Here is a 23,064-nt window from a genome sequence, read left to right on the forward strand (position 1 = left end):
CCAGTTATTCCTTAATGAGCATAGGATTTAGTAGGCAAACTACTCTTAAATACAGCTTTCATGGAAAAAAGGATAATAAGAAAAAAGGTCTTGATAGGCTCTGTGTTTTTCTATCATACTGTAGATTAACATTATACTAAAAAACTATACAAACAAGAAAACAGGGACTAAAAACAATGTCTGCACCAAGCCATGAGATTCACTGAATGATTACATAAAATACAGCTAAATAGTCTTATTTGCTCTATTTTACAAAGCTATTAAGCATTATCAAATATGTTGCTAGAGCAATCTCTAAAGGTATTACACGTTTGGTGCAGGCTATGTATTTAAAACTGAATTATTTGGGGACTTAAAAAGTAATTCATCCTGTAATAGCAACAGAGCAATGAACATAAGATTGGTTTCTTCCATTATCTTTCCTGTATGTGTGTTGTGTGCGTATGCATATGTGTCTGTGTGCGTGTATTACCTCCTTACATCAGTTTTACTTGCTAAAATTCTTCTTTGTTATTCTTGCCAGTTATTTTATTTATTAGCTGCAACAGACTGGCTTTTTATCCTAAAAATATGAATTTAGCTTCTGAGTGAAAGCCATGAGACACTCTTTTAAATATGTATCCCAATGACCTTTCATTTGGATTATTTTTTCAACTTGGCCTCAAAAACAGAATTGAGAGCCAATCTTATTCTATTTAGCTACAACCACTATTGTTTCCTTGATTTCTGAGAAAGTACCATCCTCAGTCATTTTTTCCACCTAAGAAATGAAGAGCTTCACCCTGAATAATTTCCCAGTTTGGTTATTTCTTTTTTACAGAGACCATAAAGAGAAGGCCCTTGACTTTGAAGGCACAACTAACCAGAATCATCTAATTTCACATTCAAATAATGCCAAGCTAGATTTTCTTTCACATTTGAATGAAATTTCCATTAACTGCAAGAGAACTAAACATGTGAAATAATCTGTGACTTAGGAAATGTGTTTTGGGTTTGAAAATTATGCTGATTCACCGGTATTCTGAAGGAATACCTAAGATGAATACAGATACTTTGGTATATTTTTCACTACATAATTGTTAGGATCTCTAGTTCAATAGTACCAATATAATAACTGCAAGCCTCTTTAAAACATAAAGTTTGTCTCCTTGAGCTAGCAGAGTCATTCATTAACAAATAAAATGTGCTTGTTTTCTTTGCTTTTCTTCCTGTAAAATAATCCCGTTGTTTACATTTTCCATTTTAGTGATACCACTCAGAAATAGGGATGTATGTGTATAATTACCAACCATTAGTCTGAAAGTGTCAATCTAAAATGTTTAATCCCATAGGCCGTGGAAACAAAAAAGTTTTCTAGATGTGAGTGAGTGTGTGAAAGTCGCTCAATTGTGTCCAACTCTTTGCGACCCCATGAACTATACAGTCCATGGAATTCTCTAGGCCAGAGTACTGGAGTGGGTAGCCCTTCCCTTCTCCAGGGGATCTTCCCAACTCAGGGATCGAACCCAGGTCTCCTACACTGCAGGAGGATTCTTTACCAGCTGAGCCACCAGAGAAGCCCTTTCTAGATGTAGGTACCAAAATTTGGAATCTAAGTTTCCAGGGTCATAAACACTAAACATAAACTAATGTTTTAATTAGAGGGTAAAATTTGTGTCTACTTGTTTTGTAGGGAGTGCTATACATGATGGCTACTGGCTATATGCAAAATCCATAATGATCATTTTCTTCTGCATTGGATAGGATAGTGCTCATGTTCATTTGAGATGTATTTTCTTTTATAACTGAGTCAATCCCACTTCCCTAAAGAACAATAATGTTTAAACCAGTGCCCTTTCATTTAATTCTATTAAATTTAAAAGCTTCTGTAATAATAACCCCAGAAATTAAATTACACAAACTTGCTGATATACAGATTTGACATAACTCAAACATTTTACATGCTACAAATGTTTGCTAGGAGTACATTCATCACTGTGAATTGATCGATGAATTCATCTAAACTTTAACATCCTTTCTGTATTAGAATATGGGCTTGAGCTGTGAAGCCATGTCACTGAAAATTAGATATTAAATTGTCACATACTAAAATCAGAGAAACCAAATAAATCTGTAAAAGAGTAAGTTCTCAGCTGACAGCTAAATGTCCTGAACATCTGAGGCCTCTTAATATAAACAATCCCCCCACATATAGTATGAAGTCAAAACATGTATCAGAACCCATTTTAATTTACCTGGACAATTTAAATTTCCATTAAATAATGGAATTTAAGCTTAGTGACTAGAATGCTGAACCCAGGAAATCTTTGCTGTTGAATCTCATTTTTTATGACACTTGTTCATTTTGGGGAAAATGAACAAATTTTCTTGACCTCAAATTAGCTTATAGTAAACTTGTATGGTCTATCTAAAACAACAACAACAACAACAACAATGGTCATTTCTCAGTTTATTGACTAATTATCCTATTTTTCTGAAGAGATTTGGGATACCTGAAAATATCATGTTAAAAACTGCATTCTCGAGAGCAGGTATTTACTCAAACTGTCTCCCAATGGATTGTTTGCTAGTTGCCACGAAATAAATTTAAAAAGCAAGAACTATACAGTAAAACATCTTGAATGGATCATCAAAATTCACATCTGTGATGGGAGAAGAAATTTGCTAAGTTTAAGCTAGGTAAAAATAATTCGATAGAGAAGGAAAATGTCCCCTTAGTTCAGATTCCAAGTCTGCCTGGGCCCACGGGATCAGTAACACACGCTGCTTCATTCCCATCGCATCAAGCTAACACTCAGGGAGACCTGCTTTCTGGCCTTGCATCTAGTTTGCCCAGGACCATAAAACAGCAGTTAAAATCACTCTTAAAAATCCTCTCTAGAAATATATGAATAGAAAAGTTTTGCTTGTCAAAGGATTTCTACTTATCTACACATTTTAGCTACCCCTACAGTAACCCAAGCAACACTGTGTACTCTGGAAATGGAAAACAAGTGTTGATGAATGGTAAATAATTAGTCAGGGGAAAATGCCGTTACTAAGTTCTGGAACATTTCAAAATCAAAAGATAAGGCTTTGGGCTCGGCTTTGAATCTTTACTATCTTGTTTCGAATATCTGTTATTATTCCTCTATTAAAATAGATACTAGGACATTAATCACACTTTTACATTTAAGACTCGATTTCCTTTAGTTAATGTTTATCTCAAGCAGCTTTGAAATATGTATAACAAATAGCTTTATATGATTAAGTTTTGAAAAACTCTCAAAAGCTTCTGTACAACTCATTATTCTTGGTAAAGAAAAACCAAAGGTATGAACAAAGTTCTCAATACACAATGAGTAATAATTTCCTTACAGTTCTAGAAAGACTTAGTTATATCATGGACAAAAGTAAATATGTTACAAAATAATGGCTAATTATGATTCTCTGTGCCACAGATGGTTTCCCACTGCCACCTGAGCCTACATCAAGTCTGCCCCCATGGCAACAAGGAAAAAAGGGAGTGGGGAGGGGGGAAAGGTGCAAAAATCCTGAGATTAATCATGGAAAGCAAATTGCTCTCTGTAGCAATAACAACATGGAGGTATTGTTTCTTTGTTTAATGGCCAAAGGGGGGTAAGAAAGGGCAAAAGTGTAAAACTGAATTTGAAAGAAATCAAGGGATGTAGAAGCAGAAATGCAAAAGAAGATAGGAAACAGAAAAGGAAATAAAATAAGAAAGCTCTTCCAAGGATCAGCATTTTCTTTCATCTCAAGAAACAGTCCTTCAGAAATGTAAAGGCAATTTGTTTGCAAGAACAGAAAAAAATCAGCTTCAGAAATTTCAGATATGGGACAGAGTGTCTATAAATGCATGGTTTCCGACTTCATTGGGGGTGGGGGTGGTTCTCAGTGCGGCAGTCATTTTTCTTACTTGTCTTATTAGTGGTTTTCAACCCAGGCTACACATTAGAATCAGCTGGGGAGCCTTAGAAACTATTCCTACACAGACTCCACCCTCAGATATTTTGATATTATTGGTTCCTGTCTAGCATACAGAATGGAATTTTCTTAGAGGTCCTCAGGTGATCCTCATAGGTAACTAAGATTGTGAACTATCATCTGACTAGGGGTCAAAAAACATATTTTTTTTATAAAGAACAAGATAATAAATAATTTAGGCTTTGTGTGGCAACTATTCAACTCTGCCATTGTATTGCAAAGCTTTTAAATGGGCGTGACTGTGTCTCAGTAAAACTTTATTTACAAAAATAGGTGGTAGGCCTGATTTGGCCTGTGGGCCACAGTTTATCCACCCCTGGTCATTAGACTATCTCTTTCCTCTCCCTTTTCCTAAAACCACTGTTGCAAACTTTCACCCTATGTCATCCTTATGCCTGATTTTTAGCTGATGACTCTATCTTGCTTCAATCATCCAGCTGGAAATTCTTCAACTTCCTTGTCCATCACCTGCAGATTCAGTGCACCTATGTTCACATCTGTCCTCATCGATTTACTGTAGAAGCAGCACCTCTTCAAGGTGAATCTGATCTTCTCACATATTCAATTCCATCACTCTCTCTCTGACTCCTCTGAGACCCTTACTCCACAAAGGATCCCATCTCCTATGTCTTCAACATCTCCATCTCTACTGGCTCTTGCCCTTCAGCTAACAAATATATCTAAGAATCTGAGGCAAAGAACCCTCAAAGCCTTCTTCAGTTCTGTGTCCTCCTCTAAATACTCACCCATGTCTCCCCTTCCCTTAGAAATTCTACAACTACTGCCTGTCCCCTGTCTCTTCCCATTCACTCTTCAAGTCACTCTTCAAGTCTAGCTTCTGTCTCTACTACTCCACTCAAGGTGCTCTTATCAAGAATGCTCAAGACCTTCATATGGTAAATTTCTAGTTCTTGTTTTACTTGTTTTCTTTGAAGCATCTGACATTGTTGACTCTTCCGAAAACCCTCCCCCCACTTGGTTTTTACAATGCTATGACATCTGTCACAATTTGTTCTTCTGTTGCAGGGCTTCTATGCTATTATTGCCTAATATTATTTGACAAACTCTTTTTTGCTCCTCATGCTATGTATTCCTCAGCTATTCTCATGGCAACAGCCACCACCAACATGTGATAACTCTCATATTTTATCCCTAGCTCACACCTCTTTCTTAAGCTCTAGGGTCATATTTTCAAATACCTATGTCAACCTGTACTTGGGTATCTTTTTTTTCCTACTATTGTTTTTCCTTTATTCTCCACCTTGGTTAATAGCTCACCATCAACTCAACTGCCAAAGGTAAAATTCTCACTCTCCTTCAGGGCCCCTAATAATACTGTGCACATTTTAAACAATGTCTACCTAAAGATATTTCACTTCTATCTGCGCAGTGGATGGCAACTATATACGTTCAACCATACATGGTGCTCCTGTTTTCCCTCCAAATCCAAACAGCCACCAAATCCTCATGATTCTACCTCGAAATACCTCCCGAATCCATCTCCTTTTAGCCCCTGCCACTGCAAATGTTTTAAGGCAGACTTTACTCAGCCCTCACAAAGATAATTTTCGATAACTTCCTGATAGATTTTTTTCCTTGCCATAGCAGTAGCCTCTGTTTCCTGTTTCTCTTTTTGCTTCCTCCTCAGGTCACTGTCCAATTCTATTTTCTCTTTGGTAACAAAACTGCTTACCATATTTCAGGAGTAGAAGTGCCATGGTTTTATGTAAGGAAATAGTGATCCTTTCTCTTTGGTTACCCATTCTTCTTGATGCAATAAGATATGTCATTTAGCTTTTTGGTCTTGTGTTGCTAAAATCACTAAGACAGGCAATATTCTGAGAGAGTTGGAGTGCTACATTTTAAATAAGATGATAATAAATGAATCACCCACTAAGGATGGTGATCAATGTGGTGATGGGACTCCAAGTCACAATCAGTAAGAGGTAATGCAAAGAATCAGAAAATTTTTCCTGGAGAAGATTCCAATTCTTTCCCAGAGCAGATGAATTTGGATATCTTTTTTCTCTGAACTCCAGGATTATCAATCAGACATCTCTCCTCCTTAACCAAGACATAGCTTCTTTTCTTTCATAGGAAATATTTAAGATTTCTTTTCCTTAATGGGATATGTGTACAAAGAGACCCACATTTGCTATAGACTGGCCTGCCTACCAAAGAAAGGAAGCCCATCCATCTACAATGTTGAGTCCCCTGGAAGGCCTTCCTTAGGAATGAGCTCACATTGACATTTACCATTTGCTAGAATAATGGTCAACTTGAATGGTAGGGTATGAGTTTTGACATCAATTCCCTCCATGTAATACTCTTGCCCTAATTTTCTTAAGTGGGAGCATGTGTCATACTAACTAACTTATATGACATTTTCTCATTCTAACTTAAATATTATCTCCAAACTGTTTAAAAACATTTACTATTGCCAGATTAAAATTAAAAAAAAAAACCCAATCCTCTCATCAGGGCACCTCAATGGTGACCAAAACTCAGGGAAATTCTGGATGCGTTACCAGTAATGACTTCCTGCGTCATAGCTATTTACCTTCTCAAAAGTATGCCCCACGTATTCCATTTAGTTCCCATGCCTGCACAGTAGTTGCAGAAAGCAATCATTTCTTTAAGAAAAACCTACCTTTGCATCTGGTCCTGGTGAGGTAGTCTGTTGATCTAAATGAGGTTAATTAAAATCCTTCATTGTTAAATTACCTTACCTCAATGCACAAATCTGAAAGACAAATCCCTTTTCCTATTGTTTCTAATAACGTGTGTGTATGTGAGTGTTAGTCACTCAGTCATGTCTGACTCTTTGCTATTCCATTGACTGTAGCCCGCCAAGCTCCTCTGTTCACGTAATTCTCCAGGCAAGAATACTGGAGTGGGTTGCCATTCCCTTCTGCAGGGGATCTTCCCGACCCAGGGTTAGAACCCAGGCCTTTTGTACTGCAGGCAGATTCTTTACCATCTGCGCCGCCAGGGAAGCCCTACTTAGCCATGTATTTAATAAACTGAAAGACCTCATGTAGTTTGAGATACATTCAAATCTTGCATTTGTAAAAAGGGTAAAACCCCTGCATTTATTTAACAATAAGACAGTAGAAATGGCCTGATGGGAATGCTGATAGGGACTGGGATTTGAAGATTATGCTGCTAATCTTTTATTGTGAAATCTGAAATGTTCTACCCCAGTTTACCAAATGAATGGGCCCTTCGGTTCCACTCTTCTCCCTCCCCTCTTTCTCATCCTAGTCTCTGAAAAACAGAGTTATGATATGCTTTCACCATTTCTAAGAATCTTTCTACATACCTGGCTTTGAAACAAATTTAAGGAACAGGCCAGAGCAAGAGTGTTTAAAGGTAACCACTTTTGCACTTTGAGAAATAGATATCTTTAGTCACGGTAATAGACTGCTTCAAGGCTATCTAGAACAAAGTCTGACAAGCAATTTTCTCCATTTTTAACATCTTATCCTTTTCTTAGACTATATGAAATTCAAAACAAAGATTAAAAAATATCCATATATTAAGTGGTTTCCTGTAATCTGTAACTAGATCTACTGCTAAAAGTAAAATCCTAACCCTGGCACTGTACCATTTCTGCCTATATTTAAATATAAAATTTTAAAAAGCTTAATGTGGTCCCAGGTTCCTAGCTAAACTGTTGTCTACATTGTGTATAAATTTCTTGAGAAAAGTTTCACTTTTTACTTCATTCATCACAAACTTCTAAGAAAAAGCCAAGCTGGAATTTGTATGTAAGAAGAGTGTACTTGATGGAAAAATAGTACTTAGAGATAGCAAACATGACCTAATTGAACTGAAAGGTAAGATAAAGAAACACTTCTAAAACTGTTCTTTGTGTCCTAGAGTTGATTTGAGGAAGTGGTCTCATTAATTTCCTTAGGAGTAAACATGGATAGATATATGCTGAACTGAGTTGTAGAAATGGCTTTGCTTCCCACAGTTGCAAAGCAAGTCAGCAAGACAGACATTTGGGTTGAAAATAACAACCCAAATGCCAATGTATGCAAAAATGTTTAGTGAGTCTTTGAATTTTACACCAAAAATGCTAGCTTCAAATGATTAATTAGCAATATATATACTTTCATTGGAAATTAATTTGTCTTTTTGAATATTTCCATTCAGAACACTCCTCCTTGAATCACACAAACCTGCAGTGATAACACATGTGCAGCAATTTCCCTTCATATCAGATGAAAACTAGAATAATCAAAACATAAGCACAGTGAAAGGCTTACCGAGGTGTACAGGTATCCCTCACTGTTCATTGCCAAATACAGCTTGGTTTGAACTCCTTGAATAGCCACCACTCGAAGACCCACAGGGATGAGGTTAAACAGAGCTGCAACCAAAAAGAATGTGAAAACAAGGTTACAATATCGAATTCCATAGCTTTTCAATGTTTCCAGCAGGGCTATCTGGTCTTCCAAAAGTAAAGTCTGCTTGGTAAGAATATTCATATATGTATATATGGCTAGATAGATATAGATGATAAAGCCTCTTCCGCCTTTCAGTACCCTCAATTCATGGTTGTAGTCACATATTGGGGATGTAATTTTCAAACACCCTGGAGAAAATGGAAAGGAATTCCATGGTTTGTAGTGTTGGAGGTGGGGAATCTTGATGCTTCTGAAGCGATCCAGTTCCAGGAATTAGTCTAGTCTACATATTAAATAACTTTATCTTCAACAAACCAAGGTTTTAAACTGCTCTCTTAGACAACTGCTGAGATTCACAGACACAGATATGATCTACCAGTTGGGGAGAGATTCCTAGAATCTTAGCAAAGACACTAGTCCAACTCCTTCACCTAAATTATCTGTATTATTTCTGACACAACCGGTAAAAAAAAGAAATCCAGGACTTAAAAAAAAAAAAAAAAGTCATTTTGGAATCTTATGTTCCCAGAGTAGTATTTCTTAAAGAACATTTTTCTAAGATGGGGTTCAGAGGGGTCTTAGCTTTTAGTCTCCGGGAGCAAAGGTTATAGGAATAAAAACAACAAACTTGAGAATTTTATTTAATTTTTTTCCCTAAATAGTTGTAAGCGGGCAGCTGGCTGGTGCCAAAGAGGACTTCATTTCTCCATTTGAAGGTCTGATTGCGTGAAACTTACATCCCGGCTGTCCTCACAATCACACACCACTCACTGGAGAAAAGCAGTGGGTGCCTTCCCCCTGCCAGCTGTCTACTCCCTCCTACACCAGGAATAAAAATAAAACAGTACATTTTTAAAACATAGTGCTTGCCACACACATCTTTTGAAAATAGCCTGTGCACCTTTCTCTCAAGACTCCTAGACCAATGTTGACGATTTTTGCTTTGGTGTGTAAGTTTATGGAGGATGATAAATCGGTCTGCTATCATTTCTGTGAGCAAGAACGTAGTCACCCCGTGGGCAAGAATATTTTTTCTCAGCTCTCTTATCTTGATGTATATAGATTCTACTGCAGTAGGTGGAGTTATAGAGATGAGAAATATTAATGAAGAACTCAATATTCCTTGGTGAGCCTACAATGTACCTTCCCCTTAAAACCAGGGTGTTACCACAGAGGAGCTAGGACAGATTGTATGGTGCAAAATGCAAGTGTTCCTACCACATGCTGCTGATGGCACTTCATTCAATATTCATCATATTAAAAGCTGTGCCCTTCTGTTATGTGAGGTGAGGGAAAGGAATTGCACAGATTGGAAGCCAGGATCTCATGCTATATTTGACCATGCAGTGCCCAGGAGTGAAGTCTGATCTTGTTCAGCATGTCATGTATATGTTCCAGCTCTTTCTGTGATGGCACCTTGCTCACGGCAGGTGCTCAACCTACATTTGTGGACTGCTAGCAATCTGTATGGTGAAATCATGATAATATTATATTTTTGAAATGTAATAGATCACAGTCCCATTACATAACAGCTCAAGAGTTTTAAAATTCTGATATCTAAGAAATCAAATGAAATCAAACAAAGACCTCCTTATGGGTTTGGCTTAAAAGGCATAGCACTAGACAACTAGAACACCAGCGTAGGCTGGAGTCCTAGTTTAATCAAACTAATAGATGACGATATATGACAGGTAATAAAGGATGTTTAGAATTGTTTCTAGAACTCCATTTTTTACAGTATTCTGAACCTTCTTAGTCCCCTGAATGCAGGTGGTAACAAGCTAAAAAAAGAGAAAGAAAGAAAGATTTGATTTTCACCACATGCCCCAACTACTCTGACGTGTGTTTTAATGGGCAATAAAATGTTTAATTCTCAAACATCAGATAGCAGTAGAAGGAAGAGAAGCAAAGAATATGAGTAACCCATGCCCAGGATTATCTATCCCTGAATAATGGTATGAACTATACAGTGGCACATGGATTTTTCACTATGTACCATAGATATTTGTGATGCCCGATTCAGAAATAAAAAATACCATGGTAAAATAAAAAATTGAAGAAAACAGCAAAAGTGGAGAGTGACTGGTGATACCAGTCCAATTGTTTTTCTGTAGACATTTAATATCATAAACATTTAAGATCATTAAGATGAATTTATGATCAATTAAGATCATAAACAGGTTTGTTACAAGTCTGTCTAAAGGGACAGTCTTTCCAGATAAAAATGCAAAGAAATTATTACATCAAGGGTGAGCTTGCACAGATTAAGTATTCTCCAATATGCCTCTGTTTCTCTAAATCTGGAGTACTTCTTCATGGACTTAGGACATTATTTTGATTAGGATGAAAATATGCTAAGCGTGAGAAGAAAACAATGGATTTTGTGTGTATCTAAAACACATTCACTAAACATCTGATATTTCTTCTTCCGTTTCTGTCAAAATTTTGAGGAAGAAATAAAAGGGCCCCATTTCTTGTTTCCTGTTGTATCTACATGAAAACAATTAAACTCCTTGTACATTGAAAGACCCGTTTTCCTTAGAGATGTACACAGAGTTGGCACTCAGTGTTTGCTTAATACAAAAAGGAGGCCATCTTTTTTTTAATCAGTTGGGTTAAGATCAACTTCTCAAAGGGAGCAATTTAAAAAGTATATCTTAATGTTGATCAGAAAGACTTGACCCATTAAATTGGTAACACTACTGGAGACTTGAAAGGAAAGTTGCCTATTCTAACATCACCCTCACTGAATCCAAGGCAGATATAATAAAACTGCTCTCATGAAATGTCTATCATCTTTTCCTTTTCAGGGGGCAATATATAATTTACAATGGCTGATTTGCTCATGGTGAGATTTTACTGGACTGATATTTACGATTGTAATAAAGCTACTTAAGGTCAGCTTAAATGCATAATACCAAATATATGCTTTTAGAAATAGATGTATCTTGGTAAATGTGAATTGATTTGTTTTATCATGATCTGGCTTATCATGTCAGAATTAAAATATCATAAAATCAACCAAGGTGAACCAAGTGAGAAAAAAAATATGATGAAAAACCCTAAAAATTAAGAAAAATATAAACATAAATAACAAGAATGCATATTAAGGAAATAGTATATAAACAAAATAAATAATGAATGCCAAGAAAATTGCTTGGCTTTAGGGGGAAAAAAAGAATACATCTGCATAGTTAAGACTTCCATTTTAATGATGATCATTTTAATTATTACTTTAACCATTAAATATTCTTGTTTCATGATGACTTACACCCTACAATATACTCAAGTGGGAAGAAAAGCTAGCCCGCTGGCCTCTGATCACACTTGGCTGCTGGGGCAGTCAAGCCCCACAGACTTGCTATTTCTTCTGAGACACTTCATTTGTGTGCTTCATCTTATGGTAATACTCACCATTGGCTGACTCACCTCTCATTATTTCATTCTGCCTAAACACAGACTCTGGCTCTTTTAAGGCCCAACAATATCATTAGTATGCAGAAATGTCATGCATATCAGTCAGTTATAAGACAACCAAAGGCAGAAGCTATGCATATGCACGAACTGAAAAGTAAAACTGACTACCTGAGTCCACAGTTAAGGAAATGGAGCCTTATTTACATACACAGGTGTGTGTGTATACGCATGTGTCTATGTGTAGATATATGTGTGTGTGTATAGTACTCTACAATGACTACATACAGTGTGATCTTGAGGTGTGTGCTGTATCACTGCTTATACAACAAATGAACCGTCCGGGTTTTTTTTCCTTTTCAGGAGAGGTATGTGAACATTGGACCCAAAATAAACTTTTTCACTGATTTCTGCACTAATCTGCAGAAAATGTTAAAAGTAGGTGAGGGAAAACCTGACTGCATGGGGGTCATTAGCAGCTGATCATGAACTTCCTTTTAGTAGTGCCCAACGAATCTGTTTTGCTGAGGCACTTTGGAAAGACGAGCAGCTTTGCTGTTGTTCAGTCACGAAGTCGGGTCCAACTCTTTGCGACCCCATGGACTGCAGCAATTCATGGGAACGTTTTATGATGGACTCACGTCTGTTATAGGGGAACAGTAAAACCCTCTAATTAGCCTTGACTCATTTTTTCAAAGAGAATAGTATACCTGAAAGAACATCTAGCATACTCATTGTAGAACTGCAACAGTACAGCATTTTGCAAAACAGTGAAGAACTATGAAAACTATGGGCAACTATGAAATGTATGGAACTTTTTCATCCTAGGTACCCACAGAGCTTTCTTTAAGGGTAATTAAAGGTGACTTCCTCTTGAGGTCTTGCCTTGGCCATCAATCAGCCCAGGAAGCTGTCTTAAAACATGTGAAACTCTTTTAACACTCAACATTGGAACCCTTGTCTATGGTTTTGTTCTCTCTAGCCCCGTACCTCTGGAAATGTCACAGAGGACTTGTTAGCTTTCAGGTGGGCTTTTCTTGGCAATGGCACAATTTCTGGGAGATTAATGAAGTCTGAGGGAAATGCAATATAAATTACAGAAAACTGGGAAGGAATTGTGAGAATTAGGTGATTTAGTCTCATGAAACATCGAATATGTCTACAGCAATCTTCTAATTGCAAAAAAAAAACCCCACCAATTATTATCATTGAAGAGGGTGTCACTATTAAGGAGTTCATGCATTTATGACTCCAAATAAATAAAGCCAATCACAAAAGGTTATATAACATCTTGGAATCACTATCCTTCAGTAATTGGAAATAAAACTTTCTTTTTGATGTGTTTCTCTTTTAGGTTCACCATGATGGTCTCCAATTTGGTCTTGACTTAAATCACGATTAAAAATAAAGTGCTCAAAGAAATCTCTTTACCCACCTGTGGAAGTATCTCAATGTTAAAATCCCAATTAGTCTGAGAATTATCAGTGTGTGTAGGGCAGGGGGAACAGAAGTGAAAGCTTGTAATGATGAATTCTCCTGACATGAAACCACTCTTCTCTCTTGGGATGAGACCGGTGCTTAAGAGTAGAGATAACTGTGCTATTTCAGGATCAGTGTGGGGGTGAGTAAATTTTCTGTGGGAAAAAAGTAATAAAATCCAAAGGACAGCCATAAATCTATCCAGATTACCATGGAGATGACATTTGGACTGTTCTTCAGATGGTGTCAACATTATTTGCTACAGTTCACTATTTTAGATATTTTTATGTTCCCCTTCCTTTAGGCTAACCTGCTGAAACAGGATGATATAGTGCTGACTCTATTTTGGATTCACTTCGGGATTAAGCAGGGTTGTTTACTTAAAAAAAAGAAAGAAAGAAAGTGTCAACAATATGCTGGGATATACTATTATTTATTTTGCAGTCACTTACTGTAAGTGCTGTCCTCATCTTTGGTGCCATCAATAGTTCCATCTGCCTGCAGCTGCAAGTGGTAACCTTGTCGACTGTATAGCTTGGTAACTATACCCTTAAGCTGAGGCTCTGCAAAGAGAAAGAGGGTTGGGATCAATTGATAAGTTGTGCACATATGGTTGAAAAGACTTAGAATTCTAATTCCAGTTATACATTTTAGTGGAAAAGGTCAAATGACACTTTTTATAAAGAGTCCTCTGAAAGAAGGAAAACAAGCAAACAAACTGCAAGTTTCAGAACCAACCTCCGGACTGAAGAAACATGTGACTGCCACCTGGTAACATTGGTAAAGCCCTAAAGCTACTGACCGCAGAGACAGTTTCTGATGGCGTGTCCTTTGGCTTACAGAGTGGCACTTCATCTCACTGAGCATTCAAAATGGCTTGGCAAGGGGCATATTCTGCCTTTTAACAACGTGCCACTTCTCATGCGGAAGGAAAAGGAGAAACACTAAGATGAGATTTAGAGTGGTTTTCCAAGCAGGGACCAAAAACACACCAGCAAAAGTTTCCCTCAGAATCACCACAGTTGGAATAAAGCATCCCCTCCATTCTAAGAAGGTTAAAACTGCGTAAACAATCTGGAACCCCATCAAAGGATTTCTATTTAGAAAACTGAGCCGCCATACAGAAAAGGGGGGGGGGGGGAAGGAGAATAAAACAAACATATTAATTATCCTTAGGGGAAAATGCGTGCAAAGAGCAGGGGTTTTGTTGGTGGGGAGGCAAGAAAATTAGTTCATACTTATTTTCAAATTTAGTATCAGAAATGTAATTATCCAAAATATGTGTTCTCAAGATAATTTTCAATTATGAATCACCATAGATTAATGAAGCACCTCATTTATCAATAACAGCCGTGCTATCCAAAATTTGCTTTTATTGAATACAGACACCTGCACTGAAATAATATTTATGTCATTATTCAGACCACATAAACATGCTTTGCCACCACTTAAACCTGTTTCAAAGCAAGCCTAATTTACAGCTAATTCCTTAAAAACTTCGAGCAAGCAGAAAATGCATGTCTGCATGTTCATTCCAGGATGTGTAAAACACACAAATAGCGAAATAACAGACTGATACGTCAGAAATTCTGTAATATGTATCTAGTACAAGTAAGACAATTGAGTAAAGGATCCATTCGGTTAAGAGGAGCCAAAGAAACTGCTTCTTCGCCTGAAGGTCTACCTTGACGCAACCCGACACCTCGAGCTGTGTGAATTTCCCCTGGCGCTGGAACACCGCGCTGCTCTTCTCACTGAATTGGTTCAAAAGGACCCACGATCTGGTTAAATTTTCTCTTCAATCCTGCATTTTAGGAGCAAGTAACCAACCAATTTGACTAATCGAACCAGATCACTAAGCTCTCGGCCACAGGTTCTAGGAATCCACCCCCTCCTCTCCAGCAAATATTTCAAAGCTACACCACAAGTCTGTCCCAGTAAGCTTAAAAGTGACCAAAGAAACAGAATGCCTAGACAGCGGAAACCCAGGGTCCTTGGGGAAGGGTCAGCGCTGCGGGGATGAAGGCAAGGGAGGGATTCCCTGGGTTCTCCCTCGGGGGAGGGGTGGGCAGGGGTCTGCCCGGCTCCGCGCCTGCAAAACACGCCATCCACACGGCTGCCCAGAGCTCCCGGCTGCCCAGAGCTTGCACACATGTGGCCTGTCTGAAGCTGATGGCGCGCCCGCTGGGCAGGGTATGCCCCCCAGCTCTGCGCCTGTCCCACGGCAGTTGCAATGCAGCAAGCCTGTTACTGTTACGAAGGAGGCGAGAGAGCGATCGCTTCCCACGCACGCACACCGGCTAGGTGGCCACATCCGCACTAGATGGGCCACCGACAAACTCACCTCCGCTTCCATCCACGCCCCCCAGCCCCTTCCATACTCGTAAAGTACGAAGAGAGAGAGAGAAAAAAAAAAAAGCCAGCCAAGAGCCCCCTTCCAACCTGGTCTCCTTCTGCGCCTCTTCTTGGAGCCGAAGAGTTTGACCCGGGAAAAGACGTTTAACTTGTTTTTGTCGCAGCTGGTCTTGCCTTTGCTGGGGCTGCTGACACATTTGCAGGCGTTTGATTTCTCGCGCTCGCGGGCTTGTCGCTTCTGCCGGATGAGCGAGCTGGCGATAGCCGCCGCCATGGCCACGACGCCCACCACCACCACTTCTTTCGCGGCCCCTCTCCGGGTTCGCCTCCTCCTCCCGCGCCTCCGCCGCCTTCGTCTCCGGAGCCGGCGCTTGCCCGGGCTTCTCGGCGCTCGGGCTTCAGCCGAGGAGGGGGCTCAGCATCCCGGCCGAGCTCCTCCGGCGGTGGTCCGGCTCCCGCGCGGGCGGCCGGCTTGCCTGGGTCCGAGCCGACGCCACAAGCCCCGGGCCGGGCTCGCGGGCGAGACTGGCTGGCAGGCGGTGGCGGCAGAGCGGCGCGAGTGCGTGCGCTCGGCCCCTGCGCCCGGAGGACACTGCGAGTCCAAGTGGCTCGGGTCGGAGTTTGGCGGCACCCCCCGCCCGGTGCCGCGCGGAGGGGGCCGGAGGAGGGAGGCGGGCGGAGGGAGGGAGCGCGGGCGGGAGAGCGAGGCCGGGAGCGCGGGCGGCTGCAGGGAGGGGGGGATGGAGGGACCGTGCGGGGTGGGGATGGGGGGGCGCGCCCTCGCCCTGGCCCTTCCGAGCCTCCCACTAGTCCTTGCAACTTCTTGGCCCGCCGATCGGGAAAAGTTGGCCCGTGCCAGCTTTCCGACGCGGCTCAAACAGGTAATGGCCTCGCATCTTTGCTGCCGCCGCTGCCGCCGCTGCTGCTCTGGGCGCGGCACCGACTCAGTATAGGAATTCTGTCGCTGCAGGCACCCTCCGGAAGAGCGCGACGGCCTCCCGCGGCCCCCTCCCCCGGTGGCCCCTCCCTCCCGGAGCCCAGCCCGCCGGCGCCCCGCCGCCGGCCGCCCCCACCCGCCGCATCCCCCCCAAGTCCCCGGCGGGCCGCTCGGGCTAACACCTGTCGGGGCTCCGGCACTGCCCCATCGCCCAAACCCTCCTCCCCGCCTCTTCCCCAGAGGAGCCTCGGGCGGAAACAGTGATGGAGGAGACGCCGGGATGAGGCAGTTGGGTTGGAGGCGCGGGGAGGCGGGTGGGGGTTGCTTGGAGATGGGGGATGGCGGGGTGGGATGTTCCGTTCCTGGGTGATTCGGAGTTGGCCCCAGGACGCCCGGGCTGGAGCCCAACCGAAGTTCGCCAGCCCCCAGCCCCGGGCTGGGACTCGCCACACGCACTCCCCTCCTAACACACACTCGCTGAGGTTTTTCGCATGGCGACACTTGTAGCCTTTCAGGCGCGAGGCCGGGGCTCGCAGACGGGTTCGGCCTCCCCCCGCGGCCGCAGCAGTAGCAGCAGGCACTGCAGAGCTGCGCCCGCACACCACGCTGCCACCCAGTGGTTTTTGCTGACTTTTCATTTCAGGCCAGTTTGTGCCTTCCGAACCCCGTTTTCCCTCTGCGCCCCCTCACCGTTCAGCTCGGCTTTGGGATCCACGCAAAGAAGTCGTGTGCAGAAGCAGTATCTGGGAAATGCAGAGCTGAGCCTTTCTTTAAGCTCTGGCGCGTCTCCAATATTTTAACTTCTTTTTTTTTTTCTTTTATTTCCCCTGCTCCTCAAACTCAGGCAGCCTGCCTCCCTCCAATTCAGGAATCAAGTGTGGCTTTTTGCCCGCCTCACTCAATTCACAGGTTCTGCCCCATCTATGCCAGAAAGGAAGCCCCTCAACGGCTCTGACATGGAGCTATCACTACTGCTCTGTCGACTAGACCTCTGGCTCTTTTCAGAACTGCTGCAGATGCAAAACCAAATGCCCAGGCTCTGGTCCTTTCCTGACCTTTTGGGCCTGAGCCTCAACTAAGAAACTGAAATCTTTCAGGCTTCTTACTTTTAGCCTGTCAGAGTTAAAGCTCTTGAACCTTCTGTAAATTTCACTGCTCCACCGGGTAAGCTGTTGCCATCTCCCTTCCACCTTTCCCCAATCTTGAAGTGTCTCTTGCCCTATGGGAAGCACAGCTGTGTCTGCTGAGGTGCACTGGCCTGAAGGTTGCAGTGACTGAAATGGATAGACACGGGACAATGATGCCGAACAGTCTGAAATTTCCTGCAGGTTAGTCTACCACTCTTTCCTGCTTTGCGTTTTCCCAAGAGAAAAGGGAGGACAAGGTAGAAAAGTTTTAGCATCTCAAGTCCACTGAAGTATCTTTAGACTTTAATTCATGGGGGGAAAACCCTGGGCTGCTCCCTTGGGACTCTGAATGCCTTAAAAATTGGGACTGGGTCTTGGTCACCACTATATTCCCACCCCCTGGCACGTTTTCTGTCCACATAGTTTAAGCTCAAGAAAAGTTTATTAAAAATAATTGACAAGTGACTGATTGATACTGATTCTGAAGGGTACAAAGATGTCTCCTGGCTAGAAGGTATTTGATTTAAATTCCAACTACAATGAAGGGAAATAATCTCCCTAAGAGAGGGGTTGAAAGCAGCTCTGACCAGGACCAAATATTTGGGGTGTGGGATGGACAGTTAAGAGATTCCTACTCATTCATTATGCATGCTTTTACCTTCTGCTGTGTACTACCTTCAAGACTTCCCCCCACCACCACCACAAACCCACCTTTTTTTCCTCTTGTTTCTCTCTTGGGACCTTGCATCAAAGCAGGCATGACAAAGCTAAAGAAAAACACAGTCCTGATTCAGACAAGGGACAGAACTTGGGAAGAATAAGGGAATGGTACTGAGAAAATAAAGAGGGCTTTCCCAGGCTCTTCCCACTGCTTCTCCACCAGGTCAGCACTCACTGTTTGCTTGTCTGAACAAGGTATTTGCAGATGGGATTTGAGGTAAACAGATGCAGAGAAGACTTCGGGGATATATAATGAAGAGAAGCGGCGCACCATTACAGAGACTCAAACACAAACATGTAAATACATCAACTCTTTTTCTGACTCCTACCCACCACCCCAGGCTTTTTTTACACATATAAATTAGAGAATTAAACTCTATGCTATGAACACATGAAACCACTGGATCAAAGCTGACAACCGGATGATTCTTTGGGTATTTATATATATCTTTCTTGCTCTAACCTCTCTTGAAAAATGAGAGGTATCAGGGGAACCAGAGTCTCTCCCTGTCCCATGTCCCTGTCAGCCCATAAAATGTACTTCTGCTGATTTTTATCCTGCCTTTATCCTTTCAACTCCATGGACAGGAAAACAAATGACATGTGATGGGCAAGACCAGACATAGGGGTCTCTAACTCTTTGTGATCTGTCTACAGACCACATGCATGCTGTCTCTTCCAGTAAGAGAATCTGAGGGCTGTCACTGGAGAGGGATCATGGCAAGGGAGGAGGGTGTTGGGGGAAGAAGGGTGGGGAAGGGATGGAAGGAAACCCACTTTCACTTTGGGTCCAAATTGCGTTGTACAATCACTTTAACCATTAATGGAGCAGACCTTTTCATCCTTTCCTAACTTGCCTGTGTCTTTCTCAGGTGCTCTCAGAGAAGCGTGTTAATACAACAATGAAACCCTCAGAGGAGACCTGTGCTAAAAACTCATTCATCTTGAGAAGGCAATAATGAAAGAAAGACTTGCAGGTCACCCTAGAGAAGCATATTTTGCCTTTCCTTTCTGTCACACTGCCACCCCAGACCAGGAGTGTGGCATTTCAGTGGAAGGATGAATTAAGAACTTTCCTTTGATGTACATGCATGCTCAGTTGCTCAGTCGTGTCTGACTCTCTGTGACCCTATGGATTGTAGCCTGCTAGGCTCCTCTGTCTGTGGGGTTCTCCAGGCAAGAATACTGGAGTGGGTTGCTATTTCCTCTTCCAGGGGATCTTCCCGACCCAGGGATCAAACCCACATCTCTTGAATCTCCTGCATTAGTAGGTGGATTCTTTACCACCGAGCCACCTGGGAAGCCCTTTCCTTTGACACTCACTTCCAATGTGCCCTTTTCTCCTGTCTTGCTCTGTTCCTACCAGTTCACCCTGCACCCTTGTAGGGGAACTTTCCAGATCTCCTACAGATCTAGAGTTTCAATTCTTCCTGCTTAACTCCAAGGCTCACAACTCCTCTATGCTAGGTGGCCCTACTCACTGCAACTCTTCCCAGACCTCTGATACTCACTGCACTTTCCACCAGGCTCTCTCCTTCATCTGATTCAGGAAGAAAGCATTCTTGGCTCCTTTCTCCAAGTCAACTCACTAGCCTGAGTGACAGGAGGCACAGGTCTTTACCACTGTGTGACCTTTATCATGTCATTTCCCCTGTTGGGGCTTCAGTTTTCCCATCTTTAAAGTCATCCTTGAAACATGATAAATGGCTTTCCAGTTGTATCCTGCAGAACCCAAAGAGTAGAAGGATGTAAGTTCCCTCACCTGTGTTTCAATCATAGCACTTCCGTTTTCCTCACTTTTATATACTGAGACTTGTTTGTATGATTTCTTACAAAAAAATAAAAATAAAAAAGATGATACTGCTGAAAACAAAACATTTGAAAACCTTGGGATGAGATGTTCTAGAAAGTCTTCTTGACTCTGGGAGCCTATGATTTTTGCGCCTGTGCCCCTATTCCTCCTCATACTTGCCCTCTGCCCTTTCTCTTCCCATCCCATTAGAATATAAACTCTACATGGGAATCCCAAAGAAAAATCTGAAAGTCTCTTTGGCTCCATTCCTCCTGGGTTCACTTGAGAAGCAGGCTTTGGTATTCTTTTCAGGGAGAGGTATGTGAGCTACTGGAGCAGAGAAGGCTGATCTTGGTCTGCCAGTCTCTTTTGGCAGGACTCAGGGGAGCTGGAAAGAAGCTGAGGGGACCTGCTCTCAAGAGGCATCTCCAGGAGAGAGACAGAAACCCAAACAGATGTGACTGTGATGAGTAAAAACGAGAGAATTGAGACAGCCTAATCAGGAGCAGCCTCAGTACTTTCTAAGCAGGAAGGAATTGGCTGTCTTTCTGAAACTCAGAAAAGATTTCAAACACCCTTCCTCCGTGAAGATAAACATAATCAGAGCCTCTTGCTGGCTGGCTCTGCACCTTTGCTAACAGTCCATCAAAACATCTGAGTGACAAGTTACCAGGTCAAGGACTGATGATGAACTCAAAGGGAGGGCGCTGGGAGTGGGAGGTGGATTCAAGTGTACCGGGGCCAAGCAACACTGGGATCCTGCCAGTAACTGGCTAGGGCAGCAGAGGGGTTATTGAAGAGACTGGGTAGCAAGTACCACCTTTTGTGGTCTATTTAATTATACCCAAAAGCCCAGAGAAACGACTGGATAGAAATACAAATGAGGAGATTAGAGAAAAGCCATTAGCAAAAGCTCTTGCCACATAACTCCAAGCAGAAAGAAAAATATGATTTAAGGAAATCTTGTCAATGTCACACTGGAATTCTAGAGACAGAAAGAGTGACTACTGTATTCTGTAACATAACCTGACACATTTACCAGCTGGCATAGAGTCTCTCCTACTCAGATCATTTGGGGGAATTCTGTTTTGGAAATAAAAGGTCTACAGAATCAATATTTTGGCAATTGATTGGCTCTCCTGACCCCCATTCAGAGTGAAAAGCCAGGGAGCCCTATGCTTGCACTGCTCTAGACTAGTAGGGTTGGTCTTCATTGTGTCCTATTTCTGAGATCATTCTCTAAATACTTAAGCTGTAGAACGTACTGAACCTATCTCTGGTTTATATTTAAATCAAAGAAATAGATAAATAAAATCAGTGGGGAACACACTAATTGATTCTGATCCTTAGGAAGAAAAATCCTATAACCCATATAAAAATTTCATTGTTTCATAATTTATGAACTTTAAAACCATAAAGTATCCTGATGGAATTAATCATACCTATGAATTCCACTCTTTGCCATTTAATTAGCCATAGCAGCAGCAACATCAAGGGTTCAAGGCCTCTGAATATCTGCTTAGTCATTTTAATTAAGAAAACCTGGAGAAAAATACCCGATGACTGAGATGGACCTTTCTCCCTTGAGGATTAGGAGAGAGGAAGGATCACAAGAAAACGAGCTTAAGCTTCAATATGTGGGGATTGAAGTTTTGTACAAGGAAAACACTATTTTCAGCAAGGGTGTCCAATACCATAGTTGAAAATCGGCAGATTTTTTGATAGAAGATTTTGTGACTCCAATAGAAACCTTTTCTACCTTAGTGAATATGTGGGCTCAAGGCTCTCATTCTGTGATTTAAAACTACGCTCTATTCACATGGTCTTCCCAGTTGGCAGAGTGGTAAGGAGTACACCTGCCAAGCAGTAGATGCGGTTCCTTCTCTAAGTCAGGAAGATCCCCCTGGAGAAGGAAATGGCAACTCACTCCAGTATTCCTGCCTGGGAAATCCCATGGACGGAGAAGCCTGGTGGGCTACAGTCAATGAGATCGCAAGGAGTCAGACATGACTTAGCGACGGAGCATGAATGCACACACTATTGACATGCTCATGACCTGCAACCAAGAAGGAGTCATGAGGAAAAGGGTAGCAATACCATTACTGAGAAAGCGTATGGTCCTGTGTGATGGAGCTTGGAGACTCCTAGTAGCTTTGCCTTTGGAAGACCATACTGAGTGAACTTGGAGCACTCGGGTTAAGGAAGTCACATCCATTTTCTAAAGTTTCTCTCATGTAACGTGTGGTTAATACTTTGCAGATACAATACATCTATTCTCAACCAAATGGTTTGCCCCAGTGGTGACACAGTGTCCCAAGCCAGCAACGACACCAGCTTCTCTGAAATCAATTTAGTTTTGTTCAATCATATTTGAAGATCTTGAAGGAATAGTTGCTATTTTATGAACTGACTGGTGACTAACAAATATAAATGAGATGTTTCTATGATGAAACACTTAGGGCAGACAAGAAATGTGCAAAACTCAGAGGCAAAATATCTGTAGCACGGGGTTCATTTCTTGCCTAGTGAACTAAGTAATCTAAATGAAAAGCTAGGGGAAAAAATAATGGGAGGATGTGAGCCAGAAGCCGACCATCAGTCATTTTTCTGGATCTCAGTTGTTTCAGGAAATAGGATTTCTGGAGCAAAGTGAGCTAAACTCCAGATGTGAGGAAGGGAATACAGTGTTTGCAAATGATCTAACCTTCCCTGTTACCTAGCCTGGGGCAGGGGTGGGGTGGGAGGGTGGGGCAGGATTCACAACCAACATAAGAAACTCTAGTCTAGTTAAAGCTGTGGTTTTGTCTAGTCTAGTCAAAGCTATGGTTTTTCCAGTAGTCA

At 41.7% G+C, this 23,064-nt stretch overlaps 1 protein-coding gene across 5 annotated transcripts in view; it reads right to left on the reverse strand.

Annotated features, from left to right (window-relative positions):
* FGF13 (fibroblast growth factor 13) overlaps positions 1-23,064 on the reverse strand; it is a 534,447-nt gene that overhangs the window by 50,656 nt on the left and 460,727 nt on the right. For 4 of the 5 annotated variants that reach the window (XM_043897275.1, XM_043897277.1, XM_043897276.1 and 1 more), the window contains 2 exons: positions 13,745-13,855; positions 8,259-8,362 (listed from right to left, as the gene is read on the reverse strand). In XM_043897275.1, the coding sequence (XP_043753210.1) occupies positions 8,259-8,362; positions 13,745-13,855 (215 nt within the window). Of the gene's footprint in view, positions 1-8,258; positions 8,363-13,744; positions 13,856-15,734; positions 16,237-23,064 lie in introns of those variants that run through there. The other variant, XM_043897278.1, reaches the window with a different exon arrangement.

Source organism: Cervus elaphus, chromosome X (assembly GCF_910594005.1).
Source record: "Cervus elaphus chromosome X, mCerEla1.1, whole genome shotgun sequence".
In the NCBI taxonomy this organism is placed as follows: Eukaryota; Metazoa; Chordata; class Mammalia; order Artiodactyla; family Cervidae; genus Cervus; species Cervus elaphus.